Source organism: Lepisma saccharinum, chromosome 8, assembly GCF_977018435.1.
Source record: "Lepisma saccharinum chromosome 8, izLepSacc3.1, whole genome shotgun sequence".
In the NCBI taxonomy this organism is placed as follows: Eukaryota; Metazoa; Arthropoda; class Insecta; order Zygentoma; family Lepismatidae; genus Lepisma; species Lepisma saccharinum.
The window spans coordinates 49,467,430-49,486,964 of NC_139236.1; the positions used below are offsets into that span (position 1 = coordinate 49,467,430).

The window sequence follows — 19,535 nt, forward strand, 5'->3', positions numbered from 1 at the left end:
AGGGGGGTCAGGGAAATGCCTATTCGGTGGTGTTTTTGGTCCTCCCTCAGATTTTTGGGCACCCAGCGCGCACACACTTTCCTGAAGCCAAGTTGGTCATGGACGATACTCCTCACTGAACCATATGATATGTTCAATGCATCAGCAATGTCATGCAACCTGACTCTTCTGTCTTCACGAATCATCGCATCCACGTCTCACACATTGCTGTCGGTGATGGACGTTGCTGGTCTGCCACTTCTGTCATCATCTGTCGCACTACTGCTACCACTTGCAAATGATCAGATGGTTTCTTTTCCTTGACCCATAAAAAACGAATAACGCTGCGCACCTCCTCCTTGGAGTAATGTTCAAGTCGTTGCGCCATCTTTGAATTGCTCTAGGTTCCAGACGGGTTGACGTAGAAGACTGTAATTGCCGTCAGACTTGCAACACCTTGGTACCTGACACATACAAAAAATTTAATTAGCTACACAAAAAACTCGGGGTATTACAGACAAATTCACCTTACTTTTTGATACAACCTTGTATCCCCCACTCAAAGTCAGGCACCAAGTTACGCGGCGGAAGCCATAGGAAAGCAAAGCACTAAGCTGCTCGTCAAGTCAACCTTGCAGCAGGTTTTATGTATCAATCCGCGCGAGAACTGAGCTCAGAATCTTCCGTGCCAGTCTTTCCTCAACCGCCGAGCTGCTTACATCGCAGACACTGAGAAAATCCACAGTATTGCCAACCGCACAACACATCAAAACCCGCATGCATGTCAAGTGGAATGTATTTTTGCTTCTCTTTGTCTCCTGAAACATAAAATTTTAAAAGTACTTTCTGCGCATAGATTATTTAATAAATGTGTCATTACTTAATATAAATGCGAAATATCTTCGAAACATGAGAGCGTGTGTGTATATTTCGAGCACGCAAAAATAAAAATGAACAAAGATAAAAGTAAACAACGATAGGCCCTCTTGAATTTAATGACAATTTTTTTTTTTTTTTGGTTTAGAAAGAAATACATTTATGAAAAACGTGGTTGCTTCGTCCGCAATACATCCGTTCCTGTAAGACACACGCAATTCAAGTTATACCACCAAAAAAACATGATTTGTTATTGGTGATATATACAATCAGGTGCATTGTCTGTCGCTAGTACTCTGGTTTCAATTTATGAATCACTTCACTAAACCAGGATTCAAATCTTGGTCTGTCCATTTCTTGCGGATAATCACCCTTCCCTTTCTTTGCGCGGAACAGTAAATATGCACCTTCAACAAAGCTTTCATTGCCGCCAGTGGGTGAAACAATAAGCCTCCCCCTTCCCCTCATCGTTGGTTTCTTCAGCCCTGGCGTGGTTTTGCATGCTGGTATCCTTCCATGTTTTATTCCCCCTTCCCCCACCCACCGAGTTGAAGGACGTCTCGTCCAAATAATAAACATGTTTCTTCTCACTGCGATATCTTTTAATACCGCGGAGATTCTTTTGTCGTCAAAAAACAAACAATCGTTTCCTCTTGCTAAACTCAAACAGCAAATCATTCAACACCCGTGATACAATTCGTGCGCACATTGACGGCAAATCACCTCACGCCCTGTTTTACTTTGATCTTGTTGCCGCAAGGAGGATTATGCATTCAAAACAACTTGCTTGTCTTTGAAGAAAATTTCCCTTCGGACGAAGTCCAAAATAACATTAGGGTAAAACCGCGCGCTGAACAGTAGATTCAGCCATTCTCGCCGCTCTACAATAAACATAGGGTTAAAAGAGTGGGATGTGCAACACTGGTATCACCGATTGCACGCGTTCTGCAACGCATTCAGTCTCGCTCGACTCGCTCTAAAGTTTCAGTGTCTCTTCAACGCACTACACATTGCAGTTGGCGAATCTACGGTCCTAAGTTCGTCTGCACAGTGATTGCAACCAATTAAGTCCATACCTGCTATGGATGTACTATTTTGTCTGTATATTACAAATTAAATAACTGTTTTCTTGCAAGTATGCAGTTGTGTCGGAATAGAACCCGTCTCAGTGGAACTATGTTCTTGCGCGCACGTTTGGAACTACATATGCGAAAACCTGCTGCAAGGTTGACTTGACGAGCAGCTTAGAGAGTTAATTGGTTACGATAGTGAAATATACTTTGCAAACGCTAATTTCTAGCCCTTTCTAATAACTAAGGCATAAAATATGCCGTATTATTAGAAGAAATTAACAGAGAACAGAAATATGCAAGAAGGAAATTATCTTTATCATCTAGAAACATAATAATACAAAGACCCTTTCCTGCTTCCTTGCCATACTTCATCTTATCATTTTGTAGCTGCAATTTTTTTCCCCCAAAAGGTCAGAAGTTAATACTGAACATGTATACGGTAATCTTTTCTACATTGTAATTAGCATTTGAGAGCAAAATTGTTTTGTTTCAACTCTGAGGGACCACAAGGTGCATCTTAACCTCCGCCACTGCAAGCATTGCGGAACTTATTACCGGTAACGACCCTGGATTATAAAAATCATTTTTATTATAAACATACCACCTAAGCTAAAACTGATGTGCTGACAAGAATGGCAGTCGCCCGCTTCAATACATGGCAAATATACGGTTTCGCTTATACTAGAAGCTTTCCTTCTACGGATCCTGTTTATAGTGATCAACCGCGAAAACATCTGGATCGAGCGAGAAAAAAAAACGTGATTGAGTAAATCTTCCCTTCCCCACACCCCCTATGGCCTGGCGTTCGCTGACGCAAATAGGAATATGTAAACTTTGGTTCCGTAGTTCTATTCCTATCCGATTCGTGCTTAGCTTTTGGTTTCCGTTTGCCCGAAAAGCTAGATGTCTGAGGTTTTCAAGATGACGCGCTGTTCCCGAATATCGCGTAAGGCCTTTTTGTGTGTGTATGCGTGAGCGTATGTGACTTTTTTTTTTTGGTCTTATTGATTCTGTACTTGAATCTCTAACGTTTGCATGCACTCTTTCAGGGTTTCGTGTTAACACAGTAAAATGTAATGTTCGCTTGTTGTGTTGATTTGGAGTTGTTTGTGTGTCCGTCTGGGTCGTAGCTATAGAGGAGGGGCAGTTTGTCCACCCTGAAAAAATAAACACCCACCAACATATAGAATTCTGGCTGTTACTAGTGTGTGTGCGCAATAACTTTTATGCTATCTGCAACGGTAGCGTGTTAGTGTGTCGTGCTTTTTTTTGTTTAATTCTGCGGCAGGCTCTCTGACCATTGTTTGGTTAAGGAGCCACACCCCTTCCCCTTTTTTTTACGGTCATACTCCCAACAATCACCAGAACACAATACGCCCACTATCGAAACTGTTGTTTCTTTACTATTTGAAAAATCATGATCCGTTAAATAGTAATTTCATTTCCCGTATCAGATGGGTGTAAGAGGAATACACCCAGATGTCAATATCTCTTCCACGTAATACACCCCTGTAAACTGCCTTTGTTCAGACCAAGGATCTCTAACGTCTGGACCCACAGCCTTTATATTTTTGTGGGGTTGTGTGTTGTCCTGTTTCGTCTTTACATGTACTGAGTCCTCCTTTACAGCCTCAATTTGTAACCTGGGTATACAAATTTTAGTCCTCGGAGAGGCACATGTTCATTTTGGTTTTGGCAAGAAGCATGGCCCGGTACAATGTGACGAGTGTATCAAAAGTGCTGACGCACACATAATAATAATAATCCGTCGCGCAACAGCCCATGAAGGGCCTAGGCGTACCTACCGACTGCCGGCCTCCCTCCCACGCTTTCATTCGTCACCTCTAAGCGTGGAGATCTTCAACCGGTATTGGAATAGTCGGGGGGTCGGCCCGACGTATCCCCAGCCGTTATAGTAGGTCTCCGTGACCGGATTACGCTCACTCACTCGGAGCTCCCCAATTTCCTCACGATGGTGGGTTGCCACCGGCCCTATACGTAGGCCGAATAAATTCCGACCAGAGCCGGATTCGAACCTACGCCGTCCCGCAGCGAACGATCTCAAGACGAGTGAACGCCTTAACCCGCTCGGATAGTTTTAGTCAATGAATCTATCCATCATCACACTTAAACCTATGTCATATTTCAGTGTGTAGGTTAAATGACCTAGAGCCAGGATTAACAGGCACTAAAAACTGCCGAAATGGGGGGGGGGATGAGGCACTAAAGGGCACTATAATAAGCATTATAAACAAAAAGCATACAATAGGCATGGATTTCTAATATCACGAATAGTGACAAGCCTAAAATTACATCACCGTCCTGTGGACTGTACATAAGGCTGTGGCAGAATCTCAACAACTATATCACGTTTTTCACACTTGCAACATAAGTGTTGCTTATATAATTATATTAAAAAAAGAGGGGTTATGTTGCAAGTGTATATATGCCTTTGTAGACACTAGCAGCTGAAACACAATTCTCTACTGAAGAACTACGAACCTCTTCACGGGAACAAAATAGGTATCATACGGCAAAATCTGAACTTAAAACTCAGTACATTCAAGCAAATACTGACTTGCATGTGAATCGTGTTATCATCGCAGGAAGATGCTTGTTATCCAACGAATGTGACGTACAAGCACGGAAATGAGCATTGCATATTGAATGAGGTGCGAATTAATGGTTGCTGAAACCTCGTATATTTGTTTTTCATCATTCTCGCTTGCATCTTCCTGAACGACTTCGGGCGATGACACTCGAGTTAGCGGCCAAACTTCTCAAGATGACTCCAAGCTTGCGAGAACTACCGTCATCTCAACGGTTCGGAGAGGTTGCGGGTTGAAATCATGTGGTCGAGACGAGCGACATGTTTCAAGCTTTCCTCACTTTGATGCTGAAACGTTTAATCCCCTTACTGATTGACATCAACAATGTACTGTATACTGTAAAACGCTTAGTATATAGGCTTCTTAAGAATATCCTTGTTACGTTTTCTCAAATACTGTGCAAAGATAATTTTCACTCAAGCAAAATAGATCAACACTGTAATGGGAGGCGATATACCGCTTTCTGCCGTACACTATTGACGTAAAATTTACAATATGAACCGTTAAAATATAAGTTTGTCTTGTTAATTTACAACCTTTTTTAATTTAAATTTGAAGATTTTATCATGTATAGAGATAAGCCTAGATAACTATAATAAATTGCAGTTGGTGCATCATTATATTTTTAAAAACTGAGCCATTAACATACATTAATTAGATTGATTATGAAATGGCCGTTAATACTTTAAAATCGGCCGTGATCATTTTTTACGGTAGTTGGATGGCAGAGGACATTGACGGTCTTATACCGTAATTTCTCCAGTCAACTTTGTACACTGTAGGTTTTTATAAATGTTGCCAAATTTACTCATTGCATGTTAACAGTTTCCTTTTCTTCTAGGAGAAGTATGCTGATCATAAAACATTTATGAAAGGTACACAAAAACTAATCGAGAAATAACTTGTTTGTTTTTAAGGTTGTATAGTCTGCACCTAAATTGTAAATCTAAAGCTGGTAGAGTGCGATCGTTTTCATAACGTCTCTGACCCTTGCTTTCTTTCATTTTCTCTCAAGTAGCTCGAGAGCGAGTGACAACTGTTCTGAGCGCCCAACCACTACGCGTATTTGCTGACGTAAACTCAACACACAGCACCTATCCCGTGACTTCCTTCAGCGCTCTTCACAGTTGGTAGGCTCGCTAGTCAGCCAGACACTTTGTGGAAATCATCTGACTCTACCATGCGTATTAAGGTCTGTCTGTACATGTCAGAGTGCGTAATTGAATGTTAACAATGATAAATGTGCTGTCGTTATTGGCGTTTCCGTCAGTCGTAACGGTTGTTTTGTCACTTAAATCTTAACAGAACACACTTATTACCGTTGCAGGCCATGAAAATCAAACATTGCCTGCTATAACCGGCTATATATGCACAAGTAAGTACGCTTATAACTATTTCTCAGTGTAATAATGACGTGGTGTGTGTGTGTTTTTATCCTCAGGTGTGTTTACAACAAACAACTGATTCTATGCCAGCTCGGCAGTCGACTTTTGATATCGCAACCGTTGTTCCACGTGTTCGAGCCTTGACTGGGTGTTCTTTCGGTGTCCCTTCATCGATTTCATCAAATCACTAATATTCCTCATCATCGCGATCAACCAAAAGTTGCAGAAAACCGACGCTAAATAACAGATTTACAAATGCAACTGATTTTCGACCGGTTTCGGAGTCTGCCTCTCCTTGCACAGATACTACACGTAGTTCGCCTTGATTTTTCAAACATAAAATCAATTAGAAATGTCCTGAAGGAAATTTTAAATTGCCTTTAAAAAAAATGTCAGTCATATCAAAGCTTAACGTAAACCTACTTTTGAAAACTTCCTAATTTCTTTTGAACTCTGGGTGAGATAATTACCAGCAACACAAGTTTTGTTTATTTACTTCTCTTGAGCTTCCTGGAAATATTTTATTTTAATTTATTAATTCCACCCACTACTGCAATGTTATCTTAGGTCTATGCTGGACACCATGATCTTAGCTAGTGACGTATCCAAAAGTGCTGCTGTCCGTCTTAAACTGCAGTTACCATTAATTTACTGTAGAATCAGTAGGTCGCCCCCCCCCCCTCTCTGGAAATTTGGCATCGTTCATTTCAAATTAGAAAAATCACAAATCCATTATTATTTTGAAAGTCAACAAATAAATTTCAGTTAATGTATGGAACTAACAAAAGGGAAAAAAAAATTCGGGTCGGATACTGAAATTTAAGAAATAAATTGTTCCGGCAATTTTCAGAATTCCAAAATGGATATTTTCGTGTGAGAGGTCGCAAAAGGTAAACTTAATAAATAAAATTTCACCCCTAACTTTGAAATTGTGTTGATTAAAATGTATAAAATTTAATAACAGAAGTAGACCTAGTGGCCCGGTACTGGGCCTTCATTTGGAGCTCGAACCATCATTTGGAGCTCGATCGCCTTAATGGATTTCTCTTGTAAGGCATGTGTTGCCAACTCCTTACCCGAAAAAATCACCAAGATTATGACGCTTGTTGTAGCTTTTTATGATGTACATTTTGAGGGCAGAGTTGACAACACTGTGGGTTTACTGTAGCCTTTTATGAGGGGGGTTTATTGCTTTCTGTTTGCATCTGGCAACACTACCGTAGATTGACAGTGTTGTTAACCTACTGGGTTTTTCACTGTAAATTTTCATCAAAGGGCCTGAGGGGGTCCATGTATTTTTTATGTCTGGCAACACTGTTGGGGGCCTAGTGTTGGCGACACTGTGGGTTTTTACTGTAGCCTTTTATGAGGGGTACCTATTGCCCTCTGTTTACATCTGGCAATTTTATTGGATGTTCCTTTTTTTTGAGGCTCGAAATTATTATTTGAGGCTTGAAATCATCATTTGATGCTCGTCGGTGTTGCCTACCCACTCTACAAAAATTCTACTATATCGTAACAATATGATTTTTCACTGGCTAAGCTAACCTACAAATAGGAATTGGCGGCACTGACTTATAAACCAACTGGGTCCTCTTGGCATGTTTTTTCATAATGTGTTGCTAGGCTATTGAGCATCTTGGCGTATACAATGTATATATTTTTGAGGGGAAGAGGTTATAGCTTTTTACGCTGTACGAATACTAGAAGCTTGACAGTGACAACCAACAGAGTAGGTAACACTAGTTTCTGACAGTGAATTTAAAATAAAATATTAAACAAAATACATAAGTAAGCACTGTGATTACAAATAGTACCAGTGTTATGCCCCCCCCCCCCAACTCCAACTGGACAACTGGGGAAAATAATTGTACAACAATTTGTACCTAATTGTACAATACTTGTACCTAATTGAGAGAGCCTTCCCGTAACTTACCTCATGTACAATTTATATGATTTTACAACTGTGAAAAGAAAGCATATGTGTTCTGTATGCACACATTCATTCTTATTTTTCGAAGTTGAATGGAAGCACATGTTTTTTTACGCTCTCGTAATACTGACCTTGCCCCAGTGATTTTAAATTGCTTCCATCCGCTATTTTTTCTGTGTTATTTCCGCATGCACGCAACATTCGCTTTCAATAGTTTAATGAAATACAGAAGGAGTGTTAGTATAGCAGGCTCCGAGTTTTATAATTTATTAAATTAAACAATAATTTATGTAAGAATATACTTGTACTTACCGAATACAAAATAATAAAAGCACATGTGAATCTTTGCGTGTGTTTATGTTATATGACGACTGAGTAAAAAAATAATGTTGACTCTTCGAAAGATAAAGTACTCCACGTTACCAAAAAAAATATCTCCTCTTGTCGATAAGTTGTCATGTTGTAATCAAAGGGTCCCGGGTTCGACACCTACTGGATTCCGATTCTATTTTAAACTGTATGCCCAGTCCTCCGATTAATCTATCTGTGCATAGAGTAAACTTAAAAAGTCGGTTAATTATTGTTGCGATTAAGAATTAAAAAAAGAGGGGTGGGTGAAGTCAGATTCAAAAAATGCCACGTGATTATTTTGATTCAATAGCTTCGTCTAGTTTGCTGCATTTTTTAACTGCACTCACGCGTTTAGTTGGTTACACGGTGCAACCTATCTTGTTGATTTGGTGTCATGTAGTGTATTTGGTGTCTGCACCACGTCTTGGAGAGGTGTAATATGTGGTGTGGTGTATGACCACGTGGTGAGTGGTTAACTAATCAAATGAATGTTTAAAGCAGCAGACAGGTATTTGTTGAATCTTCTGAACTTGAACACTGCTATTCGTCTACTTGGTTGAACGTTATTTTCTTTCACCAGCCTGACACCGGGATACACCTGCACTGCAAAGAAGTGCAGCGTACTAGACGAGGATATTAAATTGCTCTGTTGTAAATGAGATGCATGATGTTCTCTCGTAAGTTGTTAATATGAATTGATGTTACTGTGAAGAAACTGAAGGCAGAATAATGCCAATGCTATCTGGACTCGCTTAGTTAATTCAAGATAGTCGCGACAAACGTAAACGGGCTGTGCAGGACTTGGAAAATTTTTTCGATTGATGAAAATTTGGTTCTATGATGATGACCTATACTAAATTTTTGGTATGGGAGGACGGAGGATACCGAGACTCGACCAACACACTAAACCCCAGATTTCTCTATGGCTACATGTTCGGAAGTTACGAGTGATTAAAAGTTTTGGGAGGGTGTGTGTAAACATCTCTTACCCTTGAACTCAGGACCACCAAACTTTGGCATATATTGGTCAACCATGATAACCTATGTTTATTTTGTTAGGAGCCAATGCTAGCGCATGTCTCTACGATGATCCTATCGAAAAGAAATTGACAATTGGCCCACCCTTGACCTCCAAATTTCGTACACGTACTCTACATCACCAAAATCGACAAGGGGGTCGACCCTATCTTCTGCACAACTCTGACGTGTACGTCCTGTTTCGCGAAGAGACGACAATCTTCCACAGCTGTTTGTATTATATTACATCAGATATTATATTGCATGAGTGAGTTGGCTGTGTGTATAAAAACTAGTTTCAGACATGGACGCGAATATAATGCCATGATAATTAGCTGCTGTCCAAAGTTATTGCATAACTTAAAATATTTATATATAAAAAATGATATTTATTGTACTGTGCTTTCTAGCGAAGGTATTATTGTAAACGATATTGTTTGTAAATGTGGAAAGTTAGAAGCTCAGTCCCCGGCCTATCAATGATAAAAAATTTCATCACGGACAACAACCAAAAAAAAGGGTGTGCACGTCACAAAAGCATTGTCATATGGACTGATGATTATTATTTTTTTTTTAAAAAAAACAGACCTAGTTACGATGGGTTATGATCTGTGCTGTCTTGCAATTGTTTTTGCTTATTTCAATGTCAGCGAGCGTGATATGAAACATGCATGCGAAGAAGGGAGGGAGATCATAACAAAATAATTCATACTTCGATTTTATTATTTTTGCTAGTCATGTTTTACCTCCTATCTAGAAGGATACTGGATGCTATTTTATTTGAAGATGGCTAAAAGCGAGGGAAGGAGAGAAATGTTACTTTTTTACTTTTTTGCCTGTGTGTGACGAAAATAGTTTTACATGCATACGGCTGTATCGTGATCTGCTTGAATCATCATTACGTCTGTGAGTTTTCAGTATTGCTGAATATATTTACATATCAACCAACGGTTATGAATTGCGTAGAAATTGGCTTTTGTTAAGGGTCCAGTGGCGAAGTTGGAAACAGAGAGCGGTCACATCAGACAGGTGCTCCTGGTATCTAAAGAAATGCCCCCTCTTACAGAAAAAAATGGAGTGTTAGAAAGGAAAGATGTTATACCCGAATGAACGGGGAGTCTCGAGCATCTTCCAATCCTCATCTTCGCGTTCAGCTAACGAGGAAAAAAAAGAAACTTTACATATGGGGGACTCAACAGCTGCTGTACGGTATTGTCCATGGATGTTAAAACTTTTGTTTTTTTCTGAATAGACGGACATATCAGTGTTGCAATCTCCAGATGAGACCGGAGCTTATTATTATTATTTTGGACAAGGGGGATCAGATCAATGTATGGACTAAAACTTTTCTTTACATCAAAATAAAACAGAGGATTTTTTTACTCCACCGCTTACTTATTATTGTAAAGAATGGGGTGCTGTGTTTTATTGTATAGTCTTCCAACAGCATACCTCGGGGGGGGCGTAAATTTCTGCTTCTTCATGTATGCAAAATGCACTTAACTTCTGTTGTGAAGCGAATGGAGAGTTTTGTTTTGCTGCTGTGATTAAATACTAAACCAAAATCTTATTACATAACTTTGAAGTATATTTGTTAATACGATCTATATTATATGTCCTCCTCCGTAGTCGAGCGGGTTAAGGCGTTCACTCGTCTTGAGATCGTTTGCTGCGGGACGGCGTAGGTTCGAATCCGGCTCTGGTCGGAATTTATTCGGCCTACGTATAGGGCCGGTGGCAACCCACCATCGTGAGGAAATTGGGAAGCTCCGAGTGAGTGAGCGTAACCTGGTCAAGAAGACCTACAATAACGGCTGGGGGTTCGTCGGGCTGATCACTCGTCACCCCAACACTGGTCTGAGACCTCCACGCTATAACAGGTGACGGCGGAACAGTGTGGGAGGGAGATCAGCAGTCGGTAGGTAAGCCAAGGCCTGCCATGGTGCTGTAGAGCTGTAGGGTTATGTTATCTATATTATATCATCGCTATAGGTGGTCCATGTTATGCGCAGGAGAATTTTTAAAAAATGTCTTGTTTCTCAAACCTGTGGCCTGTAGATTTGCTTTGTTGGCAACAGAAACAGAAAATGGCACTATGTTATTCTATACTGATACAGGTGTACTGTAATCATAACAATTTTCTAGTAACAAAACAACAACTATGTCGGAAAGAAATGGTGGGGGGCTTGTCTGTGTGGGGTCTTATTAACTACTTCACATCTGTACCCGCACAACTCATCGACTACAAAGCAACAATGTTAGGAAGTGTGTGCATGGTCCCAAAAATACAAATTTAAAATTACCAATGAGACATGAACTCTTTTTACTGGTGTGTATTTGAATATGCGAAAATAAAATATTTTGAATAACCACAAAAAGCTTGCAACGGTATAGAGAAGGGTCACAACTTCAAACTTTAGACGATTTTTTGTTAATCTGCAAAGGGGTCAGGGCGTACGGTAAATTGATTTTATTGAAAAGTATGCAGAAGCAGTGTTGGAAGTAGTTTGAAGACTGAAACGGCTATGGAAGGACACTTATTATAATGTTAATATTTCAGTATAATGTTTTCAGAATTGCTTTTCGATAATGTTCGGTACTTAATTTAATCAATTGTTAGACAAAACACACATTCGAATTCAAGGACGGAAAATATGAACAGCGAATGAATGCTTTAGAGTAGATGTGATATTTAAAGGAGGTGATTATTTTTTTACTTTCTCAATTCAAACAAAAATTCATGAATATTATTATTATTGAATGGTTGGTTAGGTGCTCGGTTTATCTTGTTCCTCCGAACGAAAGATGGAATGTATACAAGCCTGTGCCTCCTAAGTTTATCGCGGCTATGAGGATAAATCGCGAAATAAAACGAACTGGAAACTTTCAATATATATATATTTTTATAACATACTTCACTAAGGAGGTCAAATGACAAGTTGGATTGCTATTTTTTTTATAATTTGTTAAATTTTATTACGAACGAGGAAAGAATGCATGGCACTTAATGCTGTAATGTTATTGATTAGATCATCGTTTATCTTGTTTGCATCGATTAATCTTCTTATGTTTTTTTTTTGTTTTTTCGTCGCGTCCATCTCTTCTGTTATCACAATCGAGACTTCTAGATTATTATTTTTTCTCCCTGCAATTTTAGAAATGTAATTTTTCACGATCATCCAGCGAACGCCTGAGACATTTCAGCAAAATGTCGATTATTCAATGCGTGTTATTTTAAAGAATGAAGAGATCTGAACCAGTTAATGGATGGGGTGATGTAAACTACTCATCATTCATCCTCTTGATGAGACCACTCGTCATTGACATGACGAGTTATTACTTGGCATGCGAAAGGTGTAAATTACACAAAGGAATTAAACTACTGAAAAGACAATGGACACTCGTTGTGTTTTGTGAACCGTTGAACCTGTATCATGGCTGGGTGTAGGATAATTACCTGTCTAACTGAAGTCTCTTAGCTGAATGAAAATAGCGAAGTCCTCTGTAAGCTTCTCTCTTATCCTGACCAAAGCGTGCTTCCACTATCGACCTCCTGCCTTGCTGACCACCTTCCTCTACCAACTCAATTCCCAAAGTCCGGTCCCTTCCCAGCTTGTCTCACCTCTATATTCACTGGCCATCGAGCTCTTCCTCGATGCCGAATCGCCGAATCGTGTTTATTATAATTGCTACCATGCAAACCGCTGACACCATAACCAGAAGTGTTACCTGTTCCTGAAAGCTCAGGAAGTTTGCATGGCACAACACAATGCATTGTAAACATGCCTAAGAGGCTTGAGACAGCTGAGAAAAACAAGTGAATGCCCTGGTCAACATGAAGCGTTCAGAGAGACTTAATAAAATAAACATACAATCTTAGGGATTGATACGAATGGATGTTGTAAGGTTCCATGTTTTTTTTTTTTTCACTATCTCTTGTTTGGTCGATTTTGAATTTGGGAGTTATTTTTTTTATTTTGCTTTTCGCGACATGTTCGACTAATCGTGACAATACGTTTCAACCTTTCTGCATAAACGTTGAAACGTTTCAACGAACGAACGAACGTTGAAACGTTTCAACGTTTATGCAGAAAGGTTGAAACGTATTGTCACGATTAGTCGAACATGTCGCGAAAAGCAAAATAAAAAAAATAACTCCCAAATTCAAAATCGACCAAACAAGAGATAGTGAAAAAAAAAAAAACATGGAACCTTACAACATCCATTCGTATCAATCCCTAAGATTGTATGTTTATTTTATTAAGTCTCTCTGAACGCTTCATGTTGACCAGGGCATTCACTTGTTTTTCTCAGCTGTCTCAAGCCTCTTAGGCATGTTTACAATGCATTGTGTTGTGCCATGCAAACTTCCTGAGCTTTCAGGAACAGGTAACACTTCTGGTTATGGTGTCAGCGGTTTGCATGGTAGCAATTATAATAAACACGATTCGGCGATTCGGCATCGAGGAAGAGCTCGATGGCCAGTGAATATAGAGGTGAGACAAGCTGGGAAGGGACCGGACTTTGGGAATTGAGTTGGTAGAGGAAGGTGGTCAGCAAGGCAGGAGGTCGATAGTGGAAGCACGCTTTGGTCAGGATAAGAGAGAAGCTTACAGAGGACTTCGCTATTTTCATTCAGCTAAGAGACTTCAGTTAGACAGGTAATTATCCTACACCCAGCCATGATACAGGTTCAACGGTTCACAAAACACAACGAGTGTCCATTGTCTTTTCAGTAGTTTAATTCCTTTGTGTAATTTACACCTTTCGCATGCCAAGTAATAACTCGTCATGTCAATGACGAGTGGTCTCATCAAGAGGATGAATGATGAGTAGTTTACATCACCCCATCCATTAACTGGTTCAGATCTCTTCATTCTTTAAAATAACACGCATTGAATAATCGACATTTTGCTGAAATGTCTCAGGCGTTCGCTGGATGATCGTGAAAAATTACATTTCTAAAATTGCAGGGAGAAAAAATAATAATCTAGAAGTCTCGATTGTGATAACAGAAGAGATGGACGCGACGAAAAAACAAAAAAAAAACATAAGAAGATTAATCGATGCAAACAAGATAAACGATGATCTAATCAATAACATTACAGCATTAAGTGCCATGCATTCTTTCCTCGTTCGTAATAAAATTTAACAAATTATAAAAAAAATAGCAATCCAACTTGTCATTTGACCTCCTTAGTGAAGTATGTTATAAAAATATATATATATTGAAAGTTTCCAGTTCGTTTTATTTCGCGATTTATCCTCATAGCCGCGATAAACTTAGGAGGCACAGGCTTGTATACATTCCATCTTTCGTTCGGAGGAACAAGATAAACCGAGCACCTAACCAACCATTCAATAATAATAATATTCATGAATTTTTGTTTGAATTGAGAAAGTAAAAAAATAATCACCTCCTTTAAATATCACATCTACTCTAAAGCATTCATTCGCTGTTCATATTTTCCGTCCTTGAATTCGAATGTGTGTTTTGTCTAACAATTGATTAAATTAAGTACCGAACATTATCGAAAAGCAATTCTGAAAACATTATACTGAAATATTAACATTATAATAAGTGTCCTTCCATAGCCGTTTCAGTCTTCAAACTACTTCCAACACTGCTTCTGCATACTTTTCAATAAAATCAATTTACCGTACGCCCTGACCCCTTTGCAGATTAACAAAAAATCGTCTAAAGTTTGAAGTTGTGACCCTTCTCTATACCGTTGCAAGCTTTTTGTGGTTATTCAAAATATTTTATTTTCGCATATTCAAATACACACCAGTAAAAAGAGTTCATGTCTCATTGGTAATTTTAAATTTGTATTTTTGGGACCATGCACACACTTCCTAACATTGTTGCTTTGTAGTCGATGAGTTGTGCGGGTACAGATGTGAAGTAGTTAATAAGACCCCACACAGACAAGCCCCCCACCATTTCTTTCCGACATAGTTGTTGTTTTGTTACTAGAAAATTGTTATGATTACAGTACACCTGTATCAGTATAGAATAACATAGTGCCATTTTCTGTTTCTGTTGCCAACAAAGCAAATCTACAGGCCACAGGTTTGAGAAACAAGACATTTTTTAAAAATTCTCCTGCGCATAACATGGACCACCTATAGCGATGATATAATATAGATAACATAACCCTACAGCTCTACAGCACCATGGCAGGCCTTGGCTTACCTACCGACTGCTGATCTCCCTCCCACACTGTTCCGCCGTCACCTGTTATAGCGTGGAGGTCTCAGACCAGTGTTGGGGTGACGAGTGATCAGCCCGACGAACCCCCAGCCGTTATTGTAGGTCTTCTTGACCAGGTTACGCTCACTCACTCGGAGCTTCCCAATTTCCTCACGATGGTGGGTTGCCACCGGCCCTATACGTAGGCCGAATAAATTCCGACCAGAGCCGGATTCGAACCTACGCCGTCCCGCAGCAAACGATCTCAAGACGAGTGAACGCCTTAACCCGCTCGACTACGGAGGAGGACATATAATATAGATCGTATTAACAAATATACTTCAAAGTTATGTAATAAGATTTTGGTTTAGTATTTAATCACAGCAGCAAAACAAAACTCTCCATTCGCTTCACAACAGAAGTTAAGTGCATTTTGCATACATGAAGAAGCAGAAATTTACGCCCCCCCCGAGGTATGCTGTTGGAAGACTATACAATAAAACACAGCACCCCATTCTTTACAATAATAAGTAAGCGGTGGAGTAAAAAAATCCTCTGTTTTATTTTGATGTAAAGAAAAGTTTTAGTCCATACATTGATCTGATCCCCCTTGTCCAAAATAATAATAATAAGCTCCGGTCTCATCTGGAGATTGCAACACTGATATGTCCGTCTATTCAGAAAAAAACAAAAGTTTTAACATCCATGGACAATACCGTACAGCAGCTGTTGAGTCCCCCATATGTAAAGTTTCTTTTTTTTCCTCGTTAGCTGAACGCGAAGATGAGGATTGGAAGATGCTCGAGACTCCCCGTTCATTCGGGTATAACATCTTTCCTTTCTAACACTCCATTTTTTTCTGTAAGAGGGGGCATTTCTTTAGATACCAGGAGCACCTGTCTGATGTGACCGCTCTCTGTTTCCAACTTCGCCACTGGACCCTTAACAAAAGCCAATTTCTACGCAATTCATAACCGTTGGTTGATATGTAAATATATTCAGCAATACTGAAAACTCACAGACGTAATGATGATTCAAGCAGATCACGATACAGCCGTATGCATGTAAAACTATTTTCGTCACACACAGGCAAAAAAGTAAAAAAGTAACATTTCTCTCCTTCCCTCGCTTTTAGCCATCTTCAAATAAAATAGCATCCAGTATCCTTCTAGATAGGAGGTAAAACATGACTAGCAAAAATAATAAAATCGAAGTATGAATTATTTTGTTATGATCTCCCTCCCTTCTTCGCATGCATGTTTCATATCACGCTCGCTGACATTGAAATAAGCAAAAACAATTGCAAGACAGCACAGATCATAACCCATCGTAACTAGGTCTGTTTTTTTTAAAAAAAAAATAATAATCATCAGTCCATATGACAATGCTTTTGTGACGTGCACACCCTTTTTTTTGGTTGTTGTCCGTGATGAAATTTTTTATCATTGATAGGCCGGGGACTGAGCTTCTAACTTTCCACATTTACAAACAATATCGTTTACAATAATACCTTCGCTAGAAAGCACAGTACAATAAATATCATTTTTTATATATAAATATTTTAAGTTATGCAATAACTTTGGACAGCAGCTAATTATCATGGCATTATATTCGCGTCCATGTCTGAAACTAGTTTTTATACACACAGCCAACTCACTCATGCAATATAATATCTGATGTAATATAATACAAACAGCTGTGGAAGATTGTCGTCTCTTCGCGAAACAGGACGTACACGTCAGAGTTGTGCAGAAGATAGGGTCGACCCCCTTGTCGATTTTGGTGATGTAGAGTACGTGTACGAAATTTGGAGGTCAAGGGTGGGCCAATTGTCAATTTCTTTTCGATAGGATCATCGTAGAGACATGCGCTAGCATTGGCTCCTAACAAAATAAACATAGGTTATCATGGTTGACCAATATATGCCAAAGTTTGGTGGTCCTGAGTTCAAGGGTAAGAGATGTTTACACACACCCTCCCAAAACTTTTAATCACTCGTAACTTCCGAACATGTAGCCATAGAGAAATCTGGGGTTTAGTGTGTTGGTCGAGTCTCGGTATCCTCCGTCCTCCCATACCAAAAATTTAGTATAGGTCATCATCATAGAACCAAATTTTCATCAATCGAAAAAATTTTCCAAGTCCTGCACAGCCCGTTTACGTTTGTCGCGACTATCTTGAATTAACTAAGCGAGTCCAGATAGCATTGGCATTATTCTGCCTTCAGTTTCTTCACAGTAACATCAATTCATATTAACAACTTACGAGAGAACATCATGCATCTCATTTACAACAGAGCAATTTAATATCCTCGTCTAGTACGCTGCACTTCTTTGCAGTGCAGGTGTATCCCGGTGTCAGGCTGGTGAAAGAAAATAACGTTCAACCAAGTAGACGAATAGCAGTGTTCAAGTTCAGAAGATTCAACAAATACCTGTCTGCTGCTTTAAACATTCATTTGATTAGTTAACCACTCACCACGTGGTCATACACCACACCACATATTACACCTCTCCAAGACGTGGTGCAGACACCAAATACACTACATGACACCAAATCAACAAGATAGGTTGCACCGTGTAACCAACTAAACGCGTGAGTGCAGTTAAAAAATGCAGCAAACTAGACGAAGCTATTGAATCAAAATAATCACGTGGCATTTTTTGAATCTGACTTCACCCACCCCTCTTTTTTTAATTCTTAATCGCAACAATAATTAACCGACTTTTTAAGTTTACTCTATGCACAGATAGATTAATCGGAGGACTGGGCATACAGTTTAAAATAGAATCGGAATCCAGTAGGTGTCGAACCCGGGACCCTTTGATTACAACATGACAACTTATCGACAAGAGGAGATATTTTTTTTGGTAACGTGGAGTACTTTATCTTTCGAAGAGTCAACATTATTTTTTTACTCAGTCGTCATATAACATAAACACACGCAAAGATTCACATGTGCTTTTATTATTTTGTATTCGGTAAGTACAAGTATATTCTTACATAAATTATTGTTTAATTTAATAAATTATAAAACTCGGAGCCTGCTATACTAACACTCCTTCTGTATTTCATTAAACTATTGAAAGCGAATGTTGCGTGCATGCGGAAATAACACAGAAAAAATAGCGGATGGAAGCAATTTAAAATCACTGGGGCAAGGTCAGTATTACGAGAGCGTAAAAAAACATGTGCTTCCATTCAACTTCGAAAAATAAGAATGAATGTGTGCATACAGAACACATATGCTTTCTTTTCACAGTTGTAAAATCATATAAATTGTACATGAGGTAAGTTACGGGAAGGCTCTCTCAATTAGGTACAAGTATTGTACAATTAGGTACAAATTGTTGTACAATTATTTTCCCCAGTTGTCCAGTTGGAGTTGGGGGGGGGGGGGCATAACACTGGTACTATTTGTAATCACAGTGCTTACTTATGTATTTTGTTTAATATTTTATTTTAAATTCACTGTCAGAAACTAGTGTTACCTACTCTGTTGGTTGTCACTGTCAAGCTTCTAGTATTCGTACAGCGTAAAAAGCTATAACCTCTTCCCCTCAAAAATATATACATTGTATACGCCAAGATGCTCAATAGCCTAGCAACACATTATGAAAAAACATGCCAAGAGGACCCAGTTGGTTTATAAGTCAGTGCCGCCAATTCCTATTTGTAGGTTAGCTTAGCCAGTGAAAAATCATATTGTTACGATATAGTAGAATTTTTGTAGAGTGGGTAGGCAACACCGACGAGCATCAAATGATGATTTCAAGCCTCAAATAATAATTTCGAGCCTCAAAAAAAAGGAACATCCAATAAAATTGCCAGATGTAAACAGAGGGCAATAGGTACCCCTCATAAAAGGCTACAGTAAAAACCCACAGTGTCGCCAACACTAGGCCCCCAACAGTGTTGCCAGACATAAAAAATACATGGACCCCCTCAGGCCCTTTGATGAAAATTTACAGTGAAAAACCCAGTAGGTTAACAACACTGTCAATCTACGGTAGTGTTGCCAGATGCAAACAGAAAGCAATAAACCCCCCTCATAAAAGGCTACAGTAAACCCACAGTGTTGTCAACTCTGCCCTCAAAATGTACATCATAAAAAGCTAC

The 19,535-nt window shown here is 39.2% G+C and overlaps 1 protein-coding gene across 3 annotated transcripts in view; it reads left to right on the forward strand.

Moving 5' to 3' along the window:
• The window catches only part of LOC145990989 (band 7 protein AGAP004871-like), an 86,501-nt gene that overhangs the window by 21,637 nt on the left and 45,329 nt on the right, over positions 1–19,535 (forward strand). For 2 of the 3 annotated variants that reach the window (XM_083126622.1, XM_083126620.1), the window contains exon 3: positions 5,865–5,912. The exons of the other annotated variant lie outside the window; for it this stretch is intronic. In XM_083126622.1, coding sequence (XP_082982748.1) covers positions 5,865–5,912 — 48 coding nt within the window. The remainder of the gene's footprint in view (positions 1–5,864; positions 5,913–19,535) is intronic. 3 annotated transcript variants of the gene reach the window in all.